Source organism: Heterocephalus glaber, unplaced genomic scaffold, assembly GCF_053883595.1.
Source record: "Heterocephalus glaber isolate CG9 unplaced genomic scaffold, H.glaber_assembly_v1.0 deba00001444, whole genome shotgun sequence".
NCBI classification, from domain to species: Eukaryota; Metazoa; Chordata; class Mammalia; order Rodentia; family Bathyergidae; genus Heterocephalus; species Heterocephalus glaber.
The window spans coordinates 22,168,862-22,196,238 of NW_028258297.1; the positions used below are offsets into that span (position 1 = coordinate 22,168,862).

Consider the following 27,377-nt stretch of genomic DNA (forward strand, 5'->3'; position numbering starts at 1 on the left):
AGCATGTTTTAGTAGACAATGCTAATAAAAGCTCTATATTCTATGAACTGTTTATAAGTAGACAGTAGCTTGACTGAAGTTAGCACCTAAGCCTGACACAGAAATATTCAGCAGGCTCAAAGACTTGTCAACAGAGACAAGAAAAATAGACTTTTCTGATGTTATAACAATTAGAAATCAATAGCATTCAAGAGCAATATGGAACTATGAATAATAAGGACTAGAAGTACCTTCTAAATAATTAAAACCAAACCAAAACAAAATAAGGAAAGAAAAACCCAAACCCAGACTAGCAAATCATGGTTTAAGTGTTTATAATTTAAGTGTGCCTTGTATACACTAATGTATATATGGTTCATATAAATAATGAGAACCCTTTTGTCCTCAATTGTGCTTGGTAAGCGATGATCAGCAGTCTTCTATTACCCTAGGCTAATTTGAGATGGACTAGTGCAGACTTTATTTCATCTGCTTGGCCCTCCAGGCCAGCCACTTCAACCATACCACCCTTTACAAAATGGGAAACAACCCACTAAAAGTGGAATTTTTCTCTCAAAGGAGGCAGAGCCGCAAAGTTTGAAGTGCTCTTTGTCACACATGGTGGTGGGTTGGTCTCTGGAAATTGAGGGTGGGGGTGGGCTTAGTGATGTGCCTGTATTCCCACGGGGAGACTTACATAATTGATCCGGAAGTGTCTACGGGCCCAGTCATCCTGTTCTTCCTCTGAGATCATCTCCACGGTGATGTCTCCATAAGCTATGGGTTCTTCCGTGAAAGGCCAGTAATGGTCACATTTTACCTGAAGTGAAAACAACACAAGCCTTTAAAACAAACAAGCAAGGGAAGAACTTAAATTCATTTAGGGAAAGCAAAGGCAGTTGCTTCTGAAGGACCATCATGAGAATGGAAAATCAAACAGTATGGTAGTTTCTGCTGCCCAGTGAACACTTGGTCAGTGGCAGTAGCTGGGGCAGATGTTGCTGTGAAGCAGGGACAGTCTGATTAGGTACACACCCTTCTTTTCTCATTACACTGAGTGAGCATGACAATGATCTGAGAGTTCTGCTGTAGGACCATCTTCCAGAAGTCATTTCTGGTTTCAGGCAGTGGCCCCTGGGTGGCAATGTACTCTCGGGGCGAGTTGTATCCCTGAAAGATAAGTGATAAAGTTATTTAACCAGCCACAGTCAACATCAAATGTTGTTTTACACCAGGGGGGAAAACTGACAATTGGTTGACAAAACTGGCAAAGGACCACACACCTACGTAATGTTTTTCCTTTTTTGGATCAAAAAGGCCATCAGAGCAATTGACTATATAGGTCTGTGTGAGTTTTAAGCACTGTTTTCTGTGAGCCTATAAAATCATATCCATACCTTTTTATGACAACAACCCCTATCTTTATGGGTATTTTAAAACCACAGGTGTTTGCATGGAGGCCTTTGAGTTTGGTTGCAGTAACTGAAATGTAAGCACAAGAAAGGTGCTCTCTAGCATAATTATCTACTTCTTTTTCATTATCCCATTGGAAAGAAATCTGAACATTGCTGATTTATGAGTTGTTGTACCCTATTTATTCTGAAACAGAATAATGGAAACTATTCTTCAAGTTTGGTATGAAGAGCTCTCTTTTTGACTCTTTGGCACATCCATTTAGCTGTAATAATCTTCCACTAGCTGGCCTATGCTTTTCAGCATTTGGATGCCTGGTTTTTTGCTACTTACAGGAATATAATTGGCATTGATGTAGTCTGCACCCTCTTCTTCATTCATGGACACTAGTCTCACTCGGCTAAAGTCATCTGTAAAGGATAAGGAAGGAATATATAAACACAATGAGGATGGAAGAAAAAATGATGTTGACTCTCTACCCAATCAAGTCAAATCAGTCAGTGACAGAGTAGGTAGATAATTTATTGTTGCTCAGTATTTTAGGCATTTATCAATCTTAGTTGCTTCTTTCAACAAATACATCAGTGTCTCCCAACTACTATTTTCTCTACATTAGCTCTTCTGTTCTTGGAAGAAATATGTTCATGTTTTGGGGAGGTTGTAAAGAATTTTTACTAGAACTAAAATATCTCTGATTTCCATTTCACCTAGGGGCATGCAGAGAACTACCTTGGGTAAACCTAGAGAGGTGCATGGGCCTTTTAATAAATTTTTGTTTATATTAATTTATTTTATTTTTTAGTGTTGAGGATGGAGCATAGGGCATTGACATGCTAAACATGTATTCTACCATTGAATTACACCCTAGCCTTCCCTATTTTCTATTCTGTACATTTAAATGTACAACATGATATATATGTATATGTGTGTGTGTGCATGCGTGTGTGTATGTGTATATATATATCATTACTACAACCATGAAAATTAACGTATTGGTCATCTCACATAATCATCTTTGTTTTTTGGGTAAAAGTACCCAAAATCTGCTCTCAGATTTTCAGTATCCCGTGTAATATTATTAAGTACAGTCCCCATGGTGTACATTGTCTAGACTTGTTCATTTCTACATAACTGTAACTTTGTGCCCTTGACCTATATCTCCCCACCCACTCAACCACTATTCTCTTTTCTGTTTTTTTGTATTTGAGTTGTTTTTTGTGCATTATAGATACAAGTGAAATCATGTAATAGAAAAGGGCTATCTTTTCTATTGTATCTATTTTAAACTTTGTAGATTTCAGCTTGTTATTTTTCTTCTTATTATTCTCCTTGAGTTCATTCTGTTGTTAATTTCTTTCTTTAAATGATTTGATCATTAATTTTTTTTGGTACTGAAGATTAAATTCAGGGCCTTTGCACTGAGTTACATTTCTAGCTTTTTCTACTATTTATTTTGAGACAAGATCTCTCTAAGATGGACTTTGAATGCAAAGAGTTGATTCTGAACTTTGCATGTGACATGTTAGTATTGTAATATTACCTAACTATCTAGAAGCCATATCAAGGATTGAGTTCTCTTTCTAGAGATTGTCAGCCTCCCTCTCCCCATTTTCTCATTCTTAGCCCACTTAGAGTGCAGCAGAATGAAAAGATGAATCTACATGGAAATAGATTTTAATCATCCTGTGATTACTTTATATTCCTTCCTTTCTTGAGCTTTGCTTTTTATTACAAGATGCCAAGCAACAACAAAACTTTGCCTTTTCCCATTGCTACTGATTCCTAATTTAGCAAACACTTGATCTCCAAAGGGTCATTTTTTTTTCTTTCAAGTCATTTAAAAACAGTAATTCAATCTTCCTCCATCTGATAGGAATAAATGGCAACAAAGTACTAGTGAGATCACTGGAAAGGCAGAAATGGCCTTGAGATTCAGACTGCTGCTGGGCCTTGATGGACATGGGTGAAACTAACTAATCTGCAATAACAATCCTTTGGCCTTTAGGCGACACGATTAAAACCAGCACTGTTGAGCATCTTACATGGTAGGATGTTTGTGTAGCGGTTTTTGCATCTGTTCAGTGGAAGATCCGCAGCAAAGTGTGGAATATCCAGTCCAATCAACTTTAACTCCTGCAAACAAGAGAAAATAGATTTCAGATTTCTCTACATTGCGAGGTTTGCATGGATTTATTGTTTACAGTGAATTTTTTGTCCACACTGAATAATTTCCCACTTGCTGCATCCAATGGAATCCTAGGACATCCTTGCTGCATGCTGCTGTGGTAGCTCTCTTTTGGGGCAGAGAACGCTCCTGCCCTCCATTGCTCTCAACCTGCTTTCCCAGGGAACTTGGGTAGAGCTCATGTCCAATCAGAAGCTTTTGATGCACTTGCTTAGTTTGTTTTGGCCTCTTGTACTTATGTTCCTGCTGTGAGGTCATGCCAATGGAAGCTGCGAGTCCCAGAATGAGGAGACACAGGGGGCAGATCTCACTCTGACCCCTGCCTGAGGTAGAGCTGCTCCAGCTGTCCTGCATGTGTAAATGTTGCTGCGGGCCTGGGAGATGCTTAGGCTGTCTGTTCAAAGCAGGCTTGCAGTAAGGGCTGCTAGCACAACACACCAATGCCTTGAGCAGCTAGGTGATCATTCAGAGAAGATGTATGTAACAAACACTCAGGCTGTGGAAAGTTTAGAAACAGAAATGCTTTCCAGGTTTGTAGAAGAATAGGGCAACTAAAATTAATGCAAGATCCATAAATATTTTCTGTTCTGTGAGGGAATGTAGACATTTTCCCTGTAGACAATAAGCCTTAGAGAAAGTAGTATAAAGGAGAGTAAGGATTAATGAATGGAGAACAATCTTCAGGTTAGAAAATATAGGGTCAATGGTCATTAACTATCTGGTAACGAAACTTCAAAATTAAAGATGAATCAGTAGTGTTCAGGCAAACCCTTCAATGAAAGTAGGAATGTGCAAATATTTGCCTACAAGTATTTTTATAAATCTCATTATAAAAAATGCAGTGATAGGACAATTTTTCTGTAAATAGACAATCATCACAATCCTTTGTGGGAGGCACTGTTCACAGTGTAGTCTATGTGAATGGTGCTCAGTGGGATTGTACAGTGTACAGCCAGTCTAGCACATATAGTTACATTTTGGTACCAATTTTGGAGAACTATTAGTAAACAATAAATCTAATTGGGACAAAAATGGGATTACCTATGTAGTATGCATCTTTCTATAAAACTACTAAGTGAGGTAGTAAGAGAAGCCACTTGCTATAAATTTTTATTTACACTCATATAGAAGGTTAATATTCTTCACAAGTTTTACTTCACATAATTTCTCCCAACTGTTAATTCCAGGAACTGTAGCTGGAAGAATACTTCCTTGGGGGAAGACTTCTGGAGTCTTTCAAAGACTTTGGAATGGAATTGGAGACATTAAATGATGCTCTGAGAGACTGAAAAGGAGAATCTGCTTCATGCCCTTTGGATCTCAAGTGAAGCACTCTTAGAAATTAGGAAACAAGTTCTTTTGTCTTCTGCAGTTTTCAAATAGAAAGTTCTTGCTAGCAACTTCATTTGTGTCTAATAGCCTTGGGCTACAGCCCTGTAGTCACTGGAGTTGCACTCACCTACATCATTACAAGCTTCACAAAGTCACCAAATCTCAAGCTTTTTGGCTTAAGTTAAGGTCATTCTTTTTTTTTTTCTTAAATTCTTTTATTGGTACATTTTAGGTATACAATACGTTTACATTTATCATTGGGTGCTTGTACCTGTACATGATGTATCTTGGTTCTTATTTTTTTCCCCATTACCTGTGCGCCCTTCACCCCCTCTACCTTTCCCTATTTACATAGACTTCGTTTCCATTTTTTTCTTTTCTCATAATTTTTCTTTTCCCTTCTTTCCTTTCCCCTTCTCCTCTCACCACCCCTACACTTTTGGACAGTTAAGGTCATTCTTAAAGACAAATGATGTCAAGTTTGATCATCAACTCATAAAATTAGATCCCCCCCCCATTTCCAACAAAAATCTTGTACACCAGGGCCTTCAAGCAGAAATTGTCACCCTTATTTTATAGCTATTTCAATTTAAAGGGTTCCCAAAGGCTGACTATATTGTTTTTGTGAGAAACACAATTTACTTATAGCAAACTTCAGCCAAAATAGTGTCATTTTTAGGTTAGTTTAGGCAGCTACAAGCTTATTTAAAGATGCTTCCTTTGCTTAAATTTTTTAATAAATGTATCTTCTTAGAAAGTGCCTTTATAGATAATTTGTCAAATTTATTTTGCTTATTGTGGTGCACATTTTAAACTGTCTGGGCTTGAAAAGGTAGCTCAGTTCTCCTTAATATCAGTTTAATTTTTGGTAAATAAGGCGAATAATCACTCTACAACTGACTGGTTTATAGTGACTATTAAATAGAATAGTTACGTTCAACAAATACTAATGCAGCACTATTGATACTGACTGTGAAATGCTTCTGCTATGATTCTTTGCATGTTTTGCTTTTTCTGGCTCCACAATTTCTCCTTTCTTTGCCATTTGTGCTAGCAGAGCAGCAAGGGCCCCCCTCCTGTTGCCTGCTTTGGGGACAGACTGATAAGCCACAGGAAAAGGCCTTAGATACAGAAAAACTGGTGGAAACAGATTGAGGCTGAGAGTTGCTTCACATATGGAAGCTGCCTAACTGATAGAACTTTAATTGGGTGTTGCCTCCCCGCTGTAAATGCCCTGAGTTGATAAGAGAGGCTTAATTGGCTGAACACTATAAATGTAAATTGCCAATTGGGAATTGCAGCAAAGCCGGAACTGCATGCATACACAAAGTGCTGTGCAGTCTTTGTAATTTAGACTGTCACTAAGTGGAAAATCAAAGACTAAATTTCCAGTTCAGTAGCTTTGGAGTTATTTTCTTTCCAACCATATGGAAATACCAGAGGCTTAAATCTTCATAAAGACAAAGTATTGGAGTGATGGCCTGAAACCAACATAAATCATTTTTGAATTTCCTTTTGCCAGTTTTGTTTCTAATGTAATCTATCGTCTTTATTTTTTTCCAGACTACATAGTCATCTATAGTGGGTTGAGTGCTGATCCCTTAAACGACATTTGTATCTTGAGCCCCAGAATCTGTGAATGCAACCTTGTTCTGAGGGGTCCTTGCAGATTAAGTCATTAAGGATCTGTTATGGCTTGTGTCTAGACGTTCCCCTAAAGCTCATGCAGTCATTTTCAGAAGTGGCTGAATCTGGAATGTGTGATGCTGGGATTAAGGGCATGTGATTACTAAATCACTATACATGAGTGATTGGTTTGGTACCACCCTAATCCTGGTAGTCTGGATGGGATAAAAGGGGGAGAAAGATGCTGTTGAGGTTGCCTTGTTGCTTTTGCTACTTTGTGCTCACTATGTTATTTCTCTTCTGCATGCCTGTTTGTCATCCCTGTCTTGGGGCCAGCTGATTATGGACTGAAACCTCTACAAAACGCGAGCTGAATAAATCTTCCCCCCTTTAACTTTGGGTGTCAGATATTTTGTCTTAGCAACAAGAGGAAAGTAATCAACACAGGACCATAAGGTGAGATCGTCCTGGAGAAGAGGAGACGGCCATGTAGACACCAAGGCAGAGACGGGAGTGATGCAGCCACCAGCCAAGGAGCCCTGGGACCTTTGTAGCCACATTTCCCAATAAAAATGGTGAAGACCTTTACTAACATGCTAGTCAGTCAGAATCCCCAAAATTAATGGCAGAAAGAGCAACATGTGGTATGTCTTGTGGGCACTCACACTTCAAGTTCTGAAGTCTGTTTCTTCCAAGCCCTTCTCATATGAGATGTCAGAAATGAGGAACTGATTGATTTTAATCCCCGTGTCTCAAACTTCCTTAAGAAAATATGTATATTTTTGTCAGAAGGATAATCAATCTTTCCAGCAGATCCAAAATGAGATGCAGAGTGAAAAGGGAATTTATTCAGTCAACACCAATTAGCAACCCATATAGCTTCATGTATGACTTATAGCTGTATTGGTAATATATGTAAATACAGACATTAGTTTCAATTTGCATAATGCTTATAAATGATGCAATTTCTCAATGCAAGTGTGATCTTTCAATGTCAATATCAAAAGGAATGCAAGTAGTAAATATTCATATAAGCAGAACAAATATCTGTGCAGCTACTGGATTTAGCCAGGCTCAGCTGCTTCAACCATCTCTGTACCTTCTTGGGTTTCCATTAGAGCTGGAAACATTTTCTCCCTTAAGCCTTAGTATCTATCAATATGTGAAGACTTTCTTGTGAAAGGTCTGCTATTCACCCAGAAATCAAGCACAATGCTCCTTTGAAGATAGATGCGAAACTCTGACACTGAACCTGAGGATGTGGTGAGTGAGAGTTGCCAAGTGAAAAGGGAAGTGATACCAGTGGGTCACTGCTTGAGCAAATATTGCTCTAAAATGGTCTATGCCTGTGGCTTAAAAGATGCCTATATAGAGAGAATTGTAGTCATTACCCTGGAACATGCATGTAATATAAGAACTTGGCACAAAATCAATTACATATATGACTAATAATGGCCCAAGAATAAAGCTTTATGAAAACAGCTTTATAATAAGTAAAAATCCTAAATGCTTCTTTAAGCCAAGGAGTGATGGTTAATCTCATGTGCCATCTTGGCTAGGCAACAGTGCCCAAATGCCTGCTGTCAGACACCAGTCTGGAAATCACTACTTTTAAAAAGTGTTGAACATTTGATCAGAAAACTTTGAGTAGATTAGGTTACCCTCCATAAAGTTAATGCAAGAGAAGAAAAGACAGGTACTGCCTCCCTCTGCCTTCAGACTCAAGACTGTAATTGCAACTCTTCCCTGGGTCTCTAGCCTGACTCACAGATTTCAGACTTGCCCATTTCCACTATCATATAAACCATAAAACAATTCCTCTCTCTGTATATCTATATCTATCTTTGTGTTATAAATTATAATATTTACAAATCCTTTTGGTTTCTCTGAAGAACTCTGACTAATACACATGAGTAATAAAGCTTTGTTGAATCTGTCCACATTTGATCCAACATTTCTCAATGGAACACTATTGGCCAGGGACAATTGTTCATTGTCATACTCACTGAAGAACATCCTTGTCCTTCTCCCATTAAATACTATTAGTACCCTTCTGCTCAGCTATTATAACACTGAAAATACACCCACACCACACAAAACTCCCTCTAGGGGACTGACGGGTACTCATTCAGTTGAGAACTACTGATATAGTTCAAAAAACCCATTTTACATTTAAAGAAATGGAAGTTTTGAGAAAGTGTGATTTTTTCCCTATATTAATTAGTGGCAAATGATAATGAGGCCGAGGTTTTAGACTTCTAGTTTAGTTCATTCCTACTTTTCTTACAAATCCTATGAAATAAAACTAAATGGGTTCATTTATGTCTAGAATGTATGTCTTCACGTATATGATAAATTGAACACTGAGCACTTAACATCTATAATTCTGGTTTTGATGTTTTAGGGTAAAGTTCACATGCAAATCGTTTGCTTGGTTCTCCCCATGCCCTCTCTTTTCCAGAAAATAATGCTCTCCTCTTTTTTGGTTTGGTGAATTTAGCCACATTAACTCTTCTAGTAACGGCTCATGTGGCTCTGCCCTCCTTGGCTACAGCTGGTTTGAGGAGGTGCCATGACCCAGAAAGGTTCATCCAAACACCCCCTGCCAATTTTCAAACTATGAATGGGAGAACCAATAGCTCTCTCTGCAAACCGTGAAAACAAGAGGATGTGATGCTCAGGGGCTGTTGGTGGCCACATTTTCTACTACAGGAAAGAAGTTGGCTTGCACTGAAAGTGAAGATGGAGAGAAGAGCAGAAATGAGACGTGAAAAGCAGGGTCCCTATGGCGGATGGGGATCTGGCCCTGGTTCCAGCACCTCGCTCCTTGCTATCCCATGGCTTAGCTACTAAACCCTCCTTTGGCTCTCTAAGATAAATGACTATTCTTTGAATAAATCTCCTTTCCCTTTGTTCTAAACTAATTTGAATCATGTTTCTGTCACAACCAAAACATTTTTTTTTCTTTTTACCAGAAAATGACATTGAATTTTTAAAACAATGAAGCAATTCAGAAACACAGTTTTTAATAGTTACATTTGGGTTTGATAGCGTAAAGCGTGAGTTCCCAGGGGAGTTAATGATCCTAGCTGGGCCACCAGTGGCATATCATCTCAAGTAATTAAGAAAATGTGGCTTTAATAAGATTGGAAGTGTAGTTACACCATCATTTTCATCCCCATTATCAGAATCACCCAATTGTTTATTGTAGAATTTTGATGTGTGTGCATGTGTGTGTGTGTGTGTGTGTGTGTGTGTGTGTATGTGATTGTATGTGGACTAAACTCAGGGATGCTACATCCCTATCCCTCTTTAGTTTTTGAGATAGGATCTACTAATTTGTCCAGGCTGACCTCAAACTTGTGCTCCTTCTGCCTTAGCTTCCCAAGTAGCTAGGATTACAGACTGTGCCACTGGATCCAGCTGTTGCTTTCTTATAAAAATATTCTTTTTTCATTGATATACTTTTTTGTAATGCCAACTTCACTTTAGATCTCATTCAAATGGAATTTCTCTCTTTGAGAAATAATATTTGGTGTAGATCTACAATTTCTTATGTACCTGCAGGCAGTGGATAACTGAGCAGGCTGTGTGTGGAATTTCTCACCACATGCATGGTAATTAGGGTGTTTTGTATTTGATAATGTATAAGATTCTTCACATCGTCAAATTCCCCATAAGAATGCCCACGCCAGGACTGTTGTTACTTTTTTGTAGTCTAAAGCTGTATTTGGCTGATTAGGGGAAAGAAAAAGTGAATAAAATGAATGAGGCAAAAAACCAAAAAAGAATGAAGCAAAAGCAGATGTTATAATTAAACAAAAAAGTTGCAGTTTAAAAAGAAACTATAGGATTTAGAAAAATCACTTTCCCTTGTTCCTTATACTGAATCACTGACCAATTGAGCCACACGGTGGGAATCTGAAGATGAGCTGTGAGCTCTATGGGAAGAACAGTGAAGACAGATGCTAGTCTTCCCACTTTCTCATTTCTGTCCCTCTGACACATGGTCTTAGACACAAAGCAGTGTGTATGTGTGACCATTAATCCTTAAATGTCAACTTCACTGGGTTAAGAAACGCCTAGCTGGTTAGCAAAGTACACTCCTGGGTGTGTCTGGGTGGGCTGGGTCAGTGTGTCTTTAAGAGCCCTTCCCCTCTGGTGCTCTTACCATGCGCTGCTTCCTGGCTGTCATGAAGAAAGCAGCTTTGCTCCCCACACCCTTCTGCCATGGTGCTTCTGATTTGGAGCCAGCAGGACTGAAACCATGGACTGAAACCATGAACAAATTAAACTTCTCCTCCTTACATTGCGGGTGTGGTGTATGGTATCCCAGCAATGAGAAAGCTGACTACAATAAGATACTTCAGGAAAAAAACCTGAGGTATTGGCTCCCCTCCCCTTTTTTTTTTTTTAACACAAATCATGCATAACCCTCTCTCTCCAGTATTTTTCCAAGGAAAGAAAATAAAACTGCGCAAAGAAGTATTAGGAAGCATGCCAGGAACATTATAGCTCTGAAAGCTTTACCCTAGGCTGTTACATGCCCAGGAGACAAAGGGAGGGAATTTCAGTTGCCATCTACCCCTCCTCTGGCCTAAGTCACCCAAGAGTCATACTAAAAATTTCTGGAAAAGGAAATTGTCCTCAGGCCTCAGTTTGCTTTTTGGTCCTTATTCTTGATTTCCCTGGTTTTCAGTGATGGCTTCTCCTTCAGCTAGGGCTGGTCCCCTCAATACCTGCATCTCTTCTTTCCTTCCTTTCATTTTTGCCATCCAAGATCTGACCTGGTATCCAAGGGCACATGACCCTTGCTTTGAGCTAGCCCTGAAAGTCTGACCACTGACCTCACCTATTACAGAGCCACATCACAAGCCGGCCTGGTGAGCAGGGGAAAGACCCCAACACACACCCGACCAGTCCATGTCCCACTCTTTAGAGAAGGTAGAAAATGCTGTACCCGACTCACCTCAAATTGAAGAGAAAATTTATAGTCAGAGTCTTTGGCCATATCCTTGATGTAGGAATCAAAGTCATCCAGTTGAACCGGGCTTTGCCAAACACAAAGAAATGTATGTTTTAAAAATCCTATTGATGACTATTATATATTATTTATCACCATACTTCTCAAATATGCACATGTTCCTTGGGGAAAATAGAAGTTTTACTTCTCAAAGGTTAACACTCAATTTTGTTTGGTTTTTGGTTAAAGTTACCAGTTTCTCATATATTGCAATTAAAAAGAGGAGCATATACATCAAACTTCCAGAAGATAGGAGAAATTTCTAGAATTATACTTGACTTTAATTATAGCAACAAAATATTACATATGCCAATATATGAATATATAGATATGGATATAGATGATTCTGTGCGTATGGTTTTAAAAAACTTTGCCAATTGGGAAAAATAAAGGATTAAATTTCAAAGACCTGTTTGAATTAGGGTTTACCATTCTTTATTTACAATGTGATTCTGGAGAATTACCTAACACTTCAGAGATTTATCATTGTCATTAATAAGATACTATAGTCCCATCTACCTCATAAGACTGAAATATAGTTTATAGAGAGCCTCATGATTTTAAACAGATTCACAAGTATCAGGAATTGCAGTGCTGGCTGCATCACAGGCCTTGTCTAGAAATCTCCCTGGGTTTCCTCTGAGTGAGCTGTATTTCAGGGCTTCCAGGTTTATAAAAATACTGAAATAGCTCAGAGGTACAACTAAGTAACACTACCTAGGTGTATGTTTCTACATCTGTAGCAGAATGACCCACCTCTGTCCTTCTGTTTGGTGAATAAGTCTTAAATTGTGCATTCTGTAGTTCTCTGTGGCTGCTTATCACTTCTGGAGCCCACTCCCAATTTGCCATATTCTGTCCCCTAACTCAGGCCTTTCCACCTTGGCAGGGTCCATACAGTTGAATTTGCCCTTAAATTTGTGACATGCTACTCAATTTATATCATCTATCTGTGGTCTTATGGGTTAGCAAATACACAGTATTCAGTAGATGTTTGTTTAAAGTGGTAGCTAATCTGATAGATTAATATATGAAGATTTTAGTAGATTTCTTTTTTTCCTTCCTTCCTTCCTTCCTTCCTTCCTTCCTTCCTTCCTTCCTTCCTTCCTTCCTTCCTTCCTTGGTGGTGGGGACTGAATGCAGGGCCTACTTCAAACTTGTTAATTTTCCAAAGGAATGGTTGAAGGTGAGGCTCCCATCCTAGAATGAACTCCATTAGTAATGAACTGCACTCTCGGGGTGATGTTGTTCGCCAGGGAGAGCACTCATCTTAAAGTTGGATTTAACATTCTCAGTTTTCATGTTGTTATCAGGAAAATGAGAGCATGAATTGAGAGGGCCAATCAGAGAAAATACTTCTGGGTCAGTAGAAGCAAAAATCAAGACTCAGAGGGGAAAAGAAGACAGAAGAAGGGCCAGGAAGGATGAATGAACCCATGGGAACACGGGGAGAAGAGGAGAGAAGGAAAACTGGAGAGAGTGGGCATTGCAGAACGGGTCAAGAGAAGGAGAGGGATGGGATGAAAATCAGTGGAGATAATAAAGGAGAGCCATGGGACAAGGGGATAGTGGGGTGTTTGGAAAAGGAAAGAAGTCAAATGGGAAAGAGGGGGCAGTCCTCTTAAGAAATGGCTTCTGGAGCTGAAGGAGGACTAGGTGGAAAATGAGAAGAGAAGAGGAAGCTGGTTTGTTACTGGTTCGGGGCTAGCAGGCAGGACCTACCACACCTAAGCACTGCAAATCTTTTGTTTATGTCTGGCTTCTGCATGTCTCTGCCTGGGTCTTGGGAGAGAAAACTCATAAGTTAGTCTCCCTTTTTTTATTTTGGTCTCCAAACCCTGTCCTCTGGATGCTGTATTTTATGCCTCTCTCTTGAGAACCCAACCAATAGCCTTTGGGCAACAAAGCATTTCTGTTTCTGTGAAACAGGCGACAGTACCCTTCCTCTTCAGAGGCCGCTCTTGTTCTCTCCTATTCCAACTGGTCTGTGCCAGTGCAATGCGTACTGATGTGAAACAGGCTTAGGAAAAACCGCCCCAACTCATGTGCCATAGAATTATAAGTCATTCAAGGCTAAATAGAAGTATTTTGACATCAATTTTCTTTTGGATCATATCGCGGATTACTCCATGACTTTTTTCCCCATTTGCATGGATGTCATAGGCTTGGCTGAAGTCCCTAGACATTCCTAATACTAATGTACCAATGTTTTATCCTAAAAATGTATCAGGAATGAACTCTATTTTAAAAAAACTGTTCTCCTTATACGTAGCCTTCTAGCTAACAAAAGGCCTGGAGCTGAGCATATAATAGGCTTTTGAAATCAGGTGAGGGCTTATTCTGATGACTTAACAGTTCAGTAGATAAGACCATGGGCTAGCTAGAGTAAAAATCTTTCCTATTTATTATACAGGTATTCTGAGACAAAGTATCTATTATAACATCAACTAGAGTAAAAGCCATTCTCTGAAATAAACAGGATTTGAAATTGCAAAATGGTGAGGGTTTTTGTACACTTTTGATATATCTAAACAGTAGATTTTTAAATTTGGAAATCTATCCTTCTTCCTCTTGCAAGACTTGCATGATGCTGAACAATGCATTTTTTTTACAGATCTCATAAGGTGAGAATTGCCTTATTCTTGTCATGGCTTCTGTGGTAAACTTCTTCCTTGTTCACCCATCCTCATGTGGATACACCAATATACACTATGCCTGCCTTTCACACACACTTACCTCTTCCACAGGCACACTTCTATTTGAAGACACACAGCCTTTTTAATTTGGAAAGTTAAGATCCTTATGACAAAAATCTTCTAAAATAAAACATCAAGAGAAACTTACTTAGTCAGTTTCCTCTTCTTTAAACCATTTTTACTCCTGAGAAATAAAAAACGATAAATTTATCTGGGTGAAAGAATTGATTAATTATCATGATTAAAATCAAAGAGCCTTAAATAATTACATCAGGCACTTCAATTTTATTTAATTTTTATTAAACATACCTCAGCTTTGTTAAATTACTTTTTCTTCAATGAGAAGATAATAACCATGATTTCAGATTCATTTTTTTTTTTCTTTTGGTACTGTGGACCGAACATGGGACCTTCCGCTTGCAAGGCAGGCAGTGGAATCACCGAGCTAAATTCCTGGCCCTCAGATTCATTTAAAAAAACTCTATTAGGTTGCAGGAATATACCTGCACTTTATATTTCATTTTTGCAAAAAATTTAGTTATATAAATATAATATTAAGTTCTTGGTGATAAAGTTGCTAAAGTATTTTGTAAATATATAGAAGCATCTGTTGCCTGATTACTCAGGTTCTGTAGGCGAGAAGGAAGAATCAGGAAATAAAAAGGAGAACTTGATTGCACAATATTGGTTTCTATTTAAAATTTTTTTTCATGTTTATATTCCTTAATTAAAGGCTAAAATGACCTTTTGTGACATTGTCACAAGGAATATGGATTTGAGTTCTCAGTGTGAGTATGTGACTCACACTTCTTTTGAACTAGATTGAAGAATTGGACCTATTATATGCTTCTTAACTCATTAATGGTCTATAAATTTAAACCTGGGAAATGCTAATGCATGCTTTGGTTAATTACATTTGCTTAGGTGTATTGATTTCATGTGATGGCTAAGATAACTAAGTTATCTAAGGCTAAGATGTATCCATTGAACCATTTTATTGTACTTTATTGTCTTATAAAAATGATAAGTATTAAAATATAGTAAATGACAGTAAACATCTTGTTATAAGTAATTTTCAAAGATCTTTAAGTATTTTTCATGGAAGCAGATGAGATATTCAGAAAATAAACGTCCATATGAAATAATCAGTTGTGATATAAATACCTCATGTAACAAAATATTTGTTTGTATTTTAAATTGTGAATGTTTTGATGTCTGTACATCCTGAAAGCCGTTAGCTGAACGAAGCACTACTTTCTGCTTTCATAGCAGTTTTCAGGGGGAACATTCTTCACGTTATATGATCCTTATATGATTGTTAGGTGTGGTGTGTATGCACCCATTGATATACTATTATCTCCCAGCAGGTCTGCGCATTGTTAATGGCATACATAGCAGGTGGTTAATAAATGCTTATTGAATTGAACTGAAGCAAAGCATCTTTGCTATGTTAACCTCACAATTGCACTTACTGTTTCAATTAAGAATTTGATGCTAGGGCCAGGGATTTAGCTCAGTGGTTCCGCCGCTTGCCTTGCAAGCACAAGGACCCGAGTTCAATCCCCGGTACCAAAAAAAACAACAACAACAAAAAAAAAAACGAGAGAGAGAGAATTTGATGCTAGATGGGCTTGTGAGGTCCTGATTGGGTAAATAAGACTTGTGAAGGGAGAAGTAATGGATGTCAGGAAAGGTAAGGAAACATTCATAGAGATAAATGAGTGTTTCTAGTTTTCAGGCAGTTTTCATTTTTTCCCACTCTTAAGTGAAGACAGTCCATTCAACGGTTCTTTTCCTGCTTTTTTTTTTTTTCCCTCTCTCACTCTTTTTGTCTTCCTTACTGAGAAGTCAGACTAGAATGCCAGCTTTAACTCTGCCTCTTTCTCATCCTTTCAAAAATCCACCATAGTGTTGGACAGAGCTGTAGGCATGCAGCAACCTAAGGAAATAACTATTGATTTTTTAGGAATTCCACATTTACCTTGTGTAGTAAGAGCCAATTATTTTAGTGTTTTATGAAAGCAGAAGGTCAGGACAGAGGGCTAACAGCTCTAGTAAAGTCAAGAGGCTGCTAATATATCTTGAGATTGGTGAGAAACAAAAAATGCTTTCCTATTCAAGCAGACTTTAAGGGAAACTAGGAAGAAACAAATGTATGTGAGAAGGTGACACTGAATAAATTCAGTGCTGCAATATTAAGCCGCTACTATTCAACAGCTGTGTAGAAGCTGATTCTTGGAGGAGAGACACTTTTTTTTTCTTGAAATCCCATTCATTATTGAGTGGACTTTCAATATCATGTAGCAATTTACCTTATATTTTGTGTGACATAGAGTCACAATTTCATGATTTATGTACAACTTTCATTGTTCTATTTAGAGTTTACTGATTCCAAAGTGTTCCTGTATATGAAGTCTATAGAATATGACAGAATTGAATTCTGAGATTCTACACAATATTGATAGAATTTTCCTACATTTTCAATTGCTATGCTGATTGCAAGACAAAAATGAGGGGAAAATTCACTTGAGATTTGTAAGTTCAGACTTCACTAACACATTATGTAAAGAGCTAGCTTGTGTGCATGTTATAGTGGAAATTCGGTCAATGTTTAGGGTATTACTTTTTTGTAGCAAAAGATTTTCCAAATAATCAATAAACAATACCCCTCAGATGTCCACTATATATATTCGTAGAGGATCAGGAACTTTAATTTTTTTTCTCTTCCCCTATATTAGGTAAGGTTCAAAACCCCAATGACTTCAAGAAGTTAAGATGCACTCTTCACGAGTTTTTTATAGTTATGGCAGCCTGGGAAAGCCGGCTACACTGGAATTCATTCCAAAGAAGAATACGAGGCTGTGGAAGAGACGGGATTTATAATGGTTTAAACACAACAAAACAAAACCCAAGAAGTTCCCAATTTCCTAAGTGCAACTTTTACATGAGCTGAACAGAAACCATTATAAAATCTATAAAAGTTCTTTAAGATAGTATCATTCTCCAAATACAACTTGCGATGACCATGAGCTGGGCTCCTTAAACTACAGGCAGCTTTGTGCTTAACATACCAACTGTTCTGGGGTTAGAAAAGGCAGACGAATACTTAAGCACAGTGTGAGTCAGGCAGTGCTAGCAACAATACCCAAGTATTAACACTGAGTCTAGACAGAGCTAGTTCTAATTAGGTGATTTCTTTCAAGGGACACATGCACTAAGATCATAATCTCTGAAGAACAGAATCCCAAGACTATCTTAATCAAGCACTTGGGCTGCACAGATTCTGCTACCATCCTGGGCAAAGATTTGAGCAACATGTCCTATGAGAGTATCTCTGGATTTCCACACCAACACTACAGGCACAACAAAGTTGCAGAAAATCAATAGGAATTTAGGAACATATCTTTACAAGAAATACATTGTTTCTAGAGGAAGTTAGGCAATGTGTTCAGAAATGTAGGGGTGCATAGCTTTGTTATTTGTGGCCACAGTTCACAGGGCAGATAAAGGACAAAGACAACCACCTATGGAGGAAGGGTTCATAAGGACTAGGAGCAAATGAAAGCAGAGGAAAATAGCCACAAGTTATGAGAGAAGCAAACAGTAAGGAATTGAAGTGATTGCAGGAAGGCTGAGCTGTACTGGAAGGGCAGAAGCATGAAGTTTTCTTTTATATCTGACATAGCACAAACTCGGGGCTGACAACATCGTTTATATTCTGTACATTTTCACTGGTTGATATGTGTGAACTTTTCTGAAAGTGGCGGGAAGCATGGGGCTCTATGTTTTGCCTTCTCTTTTCACTTGGAGATAGTCTCAAGACAATTCTTCTAAAAACTGCTGAAGGGTTTTTTCCTTTCCTATTTCAGGTCTCGTTGTATTTGATAAGTACTATAAATGGCAGCCCTCGAAGGGCTTGCTGAAATTTGAAGGTGTGTTCATCACAGGACCTTAAGAAAGACATGAAACACACACACACACACACACACACACACACACACACACACTCACAGGTCTACCTCATAAAAACTTAAAAACTAACTGTGGAAAATGAGAAAGTCTGAGGGAATCAATAAGGGAAATGAATATAACATTGCATACATATTTCTACTTTAAGGGTATTCGTTACAAGTATTCTAAGAATGCATAGAAATGTTGCATATGGTAAGTAGGCATTGAGTTAAAAGTCAATATGTATTTCAAAAGTTAAATTGGAACTTGTGTGTACTACTCAGAACTGAAAACTATCTGATCTAATTGTTGAGAACAGAGATTATAATGAACCTTTACACCAAACACTGTAAAAACAACAAACAATAACAGTGAAAGTAAACTGATCCTTCAGTATAGTCCTCTGACTTCATTACACACATCTACTTTTTCTCAAAATCTTTAAAAGAAAATACAAATTCTGGATTAATAATCTCTATTTTGAGGAAGTCATTTAAAAATATCTTTATTCCATGGCAGCTTGCAATCCTACATTCTGCCACCTGTATTTATTCTGTCCTTAGAGAATTGGAAGAACATTTGAATAATAGTCTTTTTGAATGAGTAACTCTCCACATTTCTGCCCATTCCTTTCTCCCTCTTGTGGTTCATTTTTTCCAGTTCATGAGATATTTTTACTGCTTTCTTCTGAGTTGTTCTGAAGCTATCCACATTTCTGGATCTGACTGTACACAATTTAGTACTATGCACCATTATTCGTGCTTGTATTTAAGATTAATGACTTTCTTAGTCTCCTGAAAAACTGCTACCATTTTTCTTCTGGCTTATGGAAAGAAATCATCCTTCTGGATTCTGCAGCCTCAGAATTCAAGGATATTATTATGATATATTTGAGAAAAACCAAAAAGAATACATTTCAAGATTTGAATAAAAGATTTCAGAAGTCAATAATATAACAAAGATCTGCATTTGGAACCTGAATTTCTTATGTGGTAGTACACGATATTAAGATAGTTACTCTCCTTAAACGTCTATTTTCACATCTCTAAAATGAGACTGTAATACTCTACAGGATTGTGGGGGAGAATTAAATAAGACAATTATGCAAAGAGGCATGCACATAGCTATTCAATACATAGGGAGTTAACATTATAAAAATGAAGAAGCCCCAGAATACAGAATGTAGACCCTAGTTCTTCTACCTTATTTTTTGGAAATATGGAGCTCTCTCATGGATGGAGATGGGAAGGCAATGGAAAGTGTCATTTACAAACATGAGAGAGACTCAATAAAAAACAAATGACTAGGAGTGAATAAAGAAAAACTTGCCAAGAATGTCATAAGGAGAAAATTTAAGTAGAAAATCTCTATAGGCATTGTGGTACCAGGAACTGTTTTACTGCATTTCAATACATGGTTAATCATTTCAGATGCTGGCAAATGCATAGAATAATTGAAAAGAAAATTGTCCTTTTTGTTTACTTTTTAAAAGCTAACTTTTAGAGATTACATGCTAGGTAAACAGTAAAAAAAAAATCACTTACCAAGGATTAATATAAAATGCCAAAAGGTAATCAGTCCAAAGACATGAAGGTAACAGGGTTAAGAAAGCAAATATACTCCTACGCCTGTGAGCATTAATAGATAACAGATGTAAGGATGAAAAAGTGCAAGAGTTAGTAATATAAACTGTGAACAGAGATCAGTAAATTACCTACTGGGATCAATTAATATGACAAGCACCTTAATTACAATTAAATATTACTCCATCCCATGGGATTTGAACTTGAGTGCTACGATATTGACAAAATCAGTTTTTATTCACACAAGACCTTATTATAATCAGATACATTTCTTTCAACTTATTTTGTGTCAGTTAGTCTGCTATTAGGTGATTACATTTTGCATTCTGTGAGATGAGGCTCTCAAGTGCCTCATTAGTTATGTCAGGTCTTATTCTTAGATATTACCCTTCCAGTGCTTAAACCTATTTTAAGAAACCTCTCTAATGTCATTTCATAGCTAAATAGCAGCTTGTGTGAGGAGAGATAAATGGTCAGGTTCCTCACATTGATTCTGGTAACAGCGAAACTTTTGGGAAACATTATTATAAAGCTGCACTACTAGATGTGACTTTCTCTATGATATCTGCTTTAAATCGTTTTGTAATTTCTAAAAATATTCCTGAAAACGGAGGTATGATATATATGATACTCAGGCATTATTCATTTAAAATAAACAGCTCATCGATTCTGTGGTCTGTTGCCTCACTGACACTCAGTTCAGTGGAAGCAAAATCACTGGGTTTTACTTCAGTTCGAATTCATACCCTTGGTTTAAGATGCCTGATTTGAATCCAATTTCAGATATTCAGTCCTCTTGTAAAACAGAACATCCATTCATGTAGATTTAAAAATGTCCTGTGGCTTCATCTATTCTCAGAGTTAGAGGAAAAGGTGCTGTCACCTTGTCACTTTGGTTAAAACAAATCCCCACCGAGAGCGGCATTCTCAGCCAGGCAGGAAACATGACTGCTGGCAACACTGGCTCTGCCAGGGGCTGCAGGAGGATTTGCTTCACTTTACAAAGTTCCCAAAGTGAACTCTCTCTTGCTTCAGTTCTGCCCAAGCTGGTCTCCCATAAAGGTTACAAATTGTGACTGATTATAAAGTTAGTTAATTCACAGCCCTCTTGAGCCCCAGGTGTAAGTGGATCAGCTCCTAAATGGGCTATGCATCACTGCTCTCAAGAACTGGTTTTTCCTTCCCTCCCTCCCTCTCTTCCTCTCTTCTTTCCTTCCTTCTGTACTGGGGATTGACCCTAGTAAGTGCTGAGCTGTATTTCTAACGCTTTTAATTATGATTCCTTTTAAAATTTTTAAGACAGAGTCTCGCTAAATTGCTCAGTTTGGCCTTGAACTTGGGATCTTCCTGCCTGAACCTTCCAAGTAGCTGGCATTACAGGCAAGACTAGGCCTTTTGAAGATTGGCCCAGGCAGTCGTGACTGAGTCAAGCCCTTAATCTCAATGCTGATGTATTTGAACGAACCGAGTGACATTTCCTAAACTTTCACCATCAAGAATTTATGGGATTCTCTTTCTTTACAGTTCACTTAATCATAGTTTAAAAGCAAAATTCTATTTGTGTTAAAATTTCAAAGTGGCACAACATATTGTCTTTTTAAAAAATCATTTTTCAATTAGATTTTCACATTCAGGGAAGTGAAATTTATATAAATAAATAAAGTCCTCCCTCCCCTCCCTGATTCTGAGGTAAAATTTATGTTCACTCCTGCTTATTTCTTTAAGATTAACCAGCGGGGCGGGGGGGGGGGGCAGGAGGTGTTAGAAAATAGAAAAAAAATCACTTACCAAGGATTTATATGAAATGGATGTATTTAAATATATTTAAAATATGTATATATTTTAAAATGTATTTGCATGGTTGCTTGCAACAGAAACAAACTAGGTCAAGTAAGGAGTGCTGACTTCATGTTAAATGTTCACTTAATTAGTTCAGTTCTGACTGAAGTGGATAGGACTGTTAATTTTGCCTATCATTGTTAGGTATAAGGTCAACCAATGGAATCTTTAGACATTGCTTTCTTTATTTCCCAAACATCTCCCTCTAGGTCCTTAACACTCAAGTGTAAAGAAAACTGAGGCCATGTTTTCGGACATCCCTGGCTTTGATATTTATTAATCTGTATGTACTGCCCTGGGCTGTACAGTTCTCCCTTAATTGTTGAGCAGAAATGCTGGCGTATGTCTCCAGGCATGGAAATGTGAGTTGTAACATAGTGATGCAGCCCTGTCTCAAGCTGTTTCAGTCCAGTCTCCCCTTGGGCCTTCAGCTACACTTGTCCAGCACAGCTCCTGCATTTGAGCCCCTCTTCAGCATGGTTTGGGGCTCCTTGCATGACTATTTTAGTCCTTTGAGCAATGTAGTAATACAGAGCAAACTGGGACTATTCCCTACTTCTGAATTGTATTAATATTATAGAAACCATCATATCCTGTGATGAACTAGCCGGTGAAATCATGACGGGGCACAGACAAAACTACTTAACTTGGAAAGACAGTAAAATCGAATTTGGCGCACATGCGGCATTTCTAACCTATCTGGAGTTTCGTTTCAAAACAACACTCACCAATTGTAGGGCAGTTTTCCATCCCTCTCTAAGGATGCAAAATTGACAAATGTTCCTGCTCCACACTCTCTGAAAGAGGCCACAAAAACTAAGGTCATTGCTGGACAAAGCACTCTTTATCTGATGTAAAAGTAGAGAGAGACTCTTGGCTTGTCATGACTGCATTAAATGAAAAAAAAAGTTAATAAAAGTTCTACAGATGTTATTCTTTTGCATATAATGCAAAACAGAAAGATAAAACAAAATGACTTTTGCAAGGCTGCAAATCAAGCCATTTGAGTCCAAAAGGATTTAACTCAGAATCTTTGCCAAAGGGTATTTGAGATCCTAAAATATATCTTTGCACTATATGAGGGGATGATATTTCTCACAAAGACTTCATTAGGAAGGTGTAGAAGCTCTCCTAGAAAACTGAGTATTTTCCACATTTAACAAAATTTTTGTGGGATTTGTTTTACCACACTTTGTTTATTTTCCTGCAGTGGTAGTAGAATAAGATTTTCTCCAAAAATTTTCTTATACTATGAAGCCCTTCTTATTTATCACTTGAGATAAGAGTGGTTTATATTGAAATACATTGGTTCCTTGAAATATCTAGAATGTTTTCAACTAGACTGTTACTTTAAACACTGTTAAAATTTTTTTCCCCAGAAATGGGGGTAAAAAAGAAGGCATACTTTCATGCCTTCTCTAACCTTTGACTAATATCACATGTAAAGAAAAGCTCACTGGGGCTCATGCTTCTTTCTCCTGTATTAAAAACTGAAACAGAGCTTTTGATGTAATTGGTACAAATGTGCAAATTCCTTTAGTTACGTACTATTCTTATTAATGTATTTTAAGAATAATTTTCTTTTTCTGAAAAGCAAACTAAAATATTGTTATATAATATTATACCATAAAATTGTCATTAGTATGTTTTCCTATGTCAATTTCATACATGTGGGACTTATTTTACTCTTTAATTCAGGAGTTCTTTATATGGGGTCCATAGATAGAATTTAGACACCAAGAACATAAGTGAGAAAAAAAGCACACCTTCGTTTTCATAGCCTGTAACTGAAATTTAGCAGTTCTTTTTACTACTGAAGTAGAAATAAAACCATCATAATATAGATACCTGTCATGGGCTAATAGGAGAAATTTCAGATATTTCTACACAATAGACTTGAGGCAGATATCTTGAAATATTCATTCATCACTATGTTGAAAAGATGATTTATTAGATACTCTACTAAATGTTGGATATATAAAGTGCTAATAAAAGCATACAACACATTTGCTTTTAAAATATTATGATCATCATAGTTCAGTATAATTACATTATTCTATGTATTTTATTTTATGCTTTTACAAAGCAAGTGTTATTTTTTTCCCCAGTATCAGGGATCGAACTCAGGACCTTGCACTTGCAAGGCAGGTGTGGTGCCACTGAGCTAAATCCCCAGCCCCTACAAAGCAAGCATTATTCTCGAAAGTGATCCACAGGCTTCCTTGACTACCAAAGAGGATCATCCTACAAAAAAATTGATGAGTCCCTGGTTTAATGATTGGCTGGACAAAGCAGAACCACTTTTCCTAAAAATCTGCTGTATGCACCACAAAAATGGTGTAGTATTACTATATCTAATTATCCCTGCTACTATTACTGTTATGCACTAACATTTATAGCATATTTCCTAGAAGTGGAATACTATAACATTGCTGCTTTAGTGCTTCTAACTCTTTACCAATGTGTCTTCTCCCTGGCTTCCAGGTCACCACATTCTCTTAGTTTCTTTTTACTCCACTGGCTGTCTCACACTGTTTCTTTCTTTTCTTCCTGGAAATTTTAGTATTGGGTTGTTCCAGTGCTTAAGCCAGAGTCTTCTGCTCTTGCTTACACTTATTTTCTGACTTTCACCTAATAGCTTTAATATCATTTGTATGTTAACAACTCTCAGATTTATATCTTCAAGCATAACTTCTGGCCCAGACCCCTGACTTTCTTATTTAGCTGTCCATTCCACAACTGTATTTGTAGTTCATCTCAAACTTAGCATTTCCAAAGCTGATGTCTGGTGTTTCCTCAACTCTCAAATCCTTTTACTCGGAGTCCTCTCTCCATTCTTGGTGACTCCATTCTTTCAGTTGCTAGAGACAAAAACCCATAGTCCTCCACTCCTTTGATTCCTTTGTATATCTCCATTCAACATTCAACTTGTTTGCAAGCCATGTTTCCTCTACTTTCAAAATCTATGCAGAATTTAGTTGTTTCTCCCAACCTCCACTGCTACAATTCTGGACTAGCTAGTACCATGTCTTGCCTGGATTACTGTCATCATTCCCCCAGTTGGTATGCTTCCCTTTTTTCCTGCTTCAGTAGAGCTTGTTTTCTACATGAAAATATTAAAACGTGAGTCAGATATTGTTAAATTCTGCTCCAAACTGTGCCATGGCTGCCATTTAACTTAGAGTAAAAGCCAAGGTCCTCACAATAGCTTATGAAGTCCTTTGTGATCTGATATTCCTGTTACTCTTTCCATTACTTCCTCTGCATTCATAATACAAGCCTCTCTGCTTGTCTTTGAAAATGTTAGTCATGTTTCTGTCCTAGGGCCTTTGCACTGGCTGCTCTTGCTACCAGGCATACTCTTTCTGCAGCTAACTAACACACGGTTGTCTCCTTTATGTTTCCCAAGGTTTTGCTTAAAAGAGTCATCCTTTCAGTGAAACCTATCTACTTCCCAAGGCTCCTCTCTCCATTCTAGTACTGCTAATCTCCCCAACTCTATTCTTTTATCTTAACACCTGCTCACCCTCTCACCATGCTCACTCATACCATGCAACTATGTTATTTATGTACTGAATTTCCTACTGGATACATTTGATGTCTGCCTTTTCTTTACATGTACCATATAAGGTGCTGATTAAATCACTGTAGGATGGCTGGATTTATTTATGAATAGATGAAACTCTGAGAAAGGGAAAGGATATTGATTCATAATTTAGGAGGCTAACATTGGGTAAATATAAATTTGAACAAAATTTGCCAAACCCAGCAGTCCTTAAATAAGCAATAGCTTAAGGGAATCGATGTATTGTTCTGATAACACTGGGACAACAGAAAGTACTTGAGAACATGTTCTATTGAGCAATGGATCAGTGACCAAAAAATTAAAAAAAAATAGGGAAACACTGAAGTGATAAGTCAAAATTCTCTTCTGGGGCTGGGACTATAGTTCATTGGCAGAGTGCTTGCCTAGAGTTCCCAAGGTTCTGAGTTTGACCCCCAGCACTGGAAAAATCTTTTCTAATTGCAAGAAAAATTAAACAGGTTGCAGATGAGTGATAGGTAAAACACTAAGAGGGCACTTTAAATCTGTAAATGTTTTCTGACTTGGGCATAAAATTAATAGGGACTTAATCATAAACAGTACCTTTACTTTCTGATAAAACAATGCAGCAAAACTAATGAAAGGATTTTTCCCTTTTTTTTTCTTGTGGTTTCCACTTTTATTAACTCCTTTCATCAATTACACAGAACAGGAATAGATCACTCTTTTACTCCTAATATGTAAAATAGTACTCAAAGGTAAAGGATTCCTACGTGTGGGCTTTTATAATGTTGGAATTGATTATGCCAAGGGGTATGGCTTTGTGCAACTAAGCAATCCTTTGTTTGGCAAATTCAAAAGCAATACTTTCTAAAGGAATATTTAAAAGTTCACTCAGAAAACAAATATAGAAATAATAAAAACTGAAATCAAATTTACCAGTAGACAAATTAGGTCTACAAAAGCTACACACACACAGGTAAAGACATTGTGAAGATGCCGGATAAAATATTAACAAAACTTAACTTACCTAGCCATCTGCAGATGCTTTTTCCTCAGAATGACAAGGGTGACAAGCAGCAGTCCGATTAAGAGGGTGCTAAGGATTGCCAGCACGGAAATCACCACTACGTTAGGATTCATCTGGGTAACTAAGAAGCCATATGTGGTCATTATATGTTCCATTATACGCAAACCAACCATTTGTTGCTTTTATCTAATCTTAAGAGCAGTGAATTTAGGATGATAACAATAAAGGTAAAAATCATGTTTTCCCAAGTCAACCAGGACCTCGTCCTCAACTATAACTTAGACTGATACACAGTGTTCAGGTACCTGGAAGAACTGAGTCTCTCTCAAAGGCTTACCATATTCAGGGTGTTCTTATCAAGAGTAACTATAAAATGTGAAGAATGTCTTGCCATAGCTTAAGTTCATTGAAAATTCAACATCTAGAAGTCATTATCATGTATTATCATTGCTTAACATTTTCAGAAGCTTTGAAGGTGGCAGGTTCGTATCTTACACCCATGCTTTTAAAGCCAGAAAGCACAACTGTATACTTTGTGCACAACTAATAATGTATATGAAAAAGGCATTAGCAAGCTGCCATCTGTTGCAGCACTTAACACATTAGTCGAGGCAGCATTCTGATGATCTGGAGCCATATGTTCAGAGGTTTTCCATCTGCACAACTCAAGAGATTAAGTCTATTAATAAGTTGGAGGGTCCTCGAGAATAAGGGATGTGTCCTTTTTATATACTTTATGTAATGCCTGCTTACTGTGGCACTTGTACATGGCTGGATCTTCACACTACATGGATGAGCAGGATATCAAAAGCATGGTCATATGTTAAAATCCTTATTAAACAGTTCAAAGTGGCCAGAGGAAAAGCATATCATCCTTTACACAGGTCATGAAATTGCAGGTCATGAAATCCTGAAGGCTGTGGATATTTGCTACTTTCCATTTGGGCCAGGTTGGCTCTAGTTTATAGGCTGAATGTCTGCACAGGCAAAATAGCCGACTCCTGGTGAGAAGTGCATATTCAAGGTCACCTGGCTGTTGACTGTCACTCTGGGCCTCATTGTTCTCACTTGCAAATAAGCTTAATAAAACTACCTGTTACACTAGGTTTTTAGGGAGAGACAAGGAATAATAGACATTAAAGTGTACTTAGAAAAATCTAACAGGATACAGCAACA

The 27,377-nt window shown here is 37.6% G+C and overlaps 1 protein-coding gene across 3 annotated transcripts in view; it reads right to left on the reverse strand.

Annotated features, from left to right (window-relative positions):
• Ptpro (protein tyrosine phosphatase receptor type O) overlaps window positions 1-27,377 on the reverse strand; it is a 249,838-nt gene that overhangs the window by 17,293 nt on the left and 205,168 nt on the right. Inside the window, exons 15-23 of one of the 3 annotated variants that reach the window (XM_004845822.4) lie at window positions 26,202-26,322; window positions 22,356-22,424; window positions 19,750-19,833; window positions 14,403-14,438; window positions 11,505-11,586; window positions 3,435-3,525; window positions 1,726-1,802; window positions 1,015-1,149; window positions 677-799 (exon numbers count right to left, since the gene is read on the reverse strand). In XM_004845822.4, coding sequence (XP_004845879.2) covers window positions 677-799; window positions 1,015-1,149; window positions 1,726-1,802; window positions 3,435-3,525; window positions 11,505-11,586; window positions 14,403-14,438; window positions 19,750-19,833; window positions 22,356-22,424; window positions 26,202-26,322 — 818 coding nt within the window. The remainder of the gene's footprint in view (window positions 1-676; window positions 800-1,014; window positions 1,150-1,725; window positions 1,803-3,434; window positions 3,526-11,504; window positions 11,587-14,402; window positions 14,439-19,749; window positions 19,834-22,355; window positions 22,425-26,201; window positions 26,323-27,377) is intronic. The other 2 variants (XM_021259146.2, XM_087214061.1) reach the window with 2 other exon arrangements.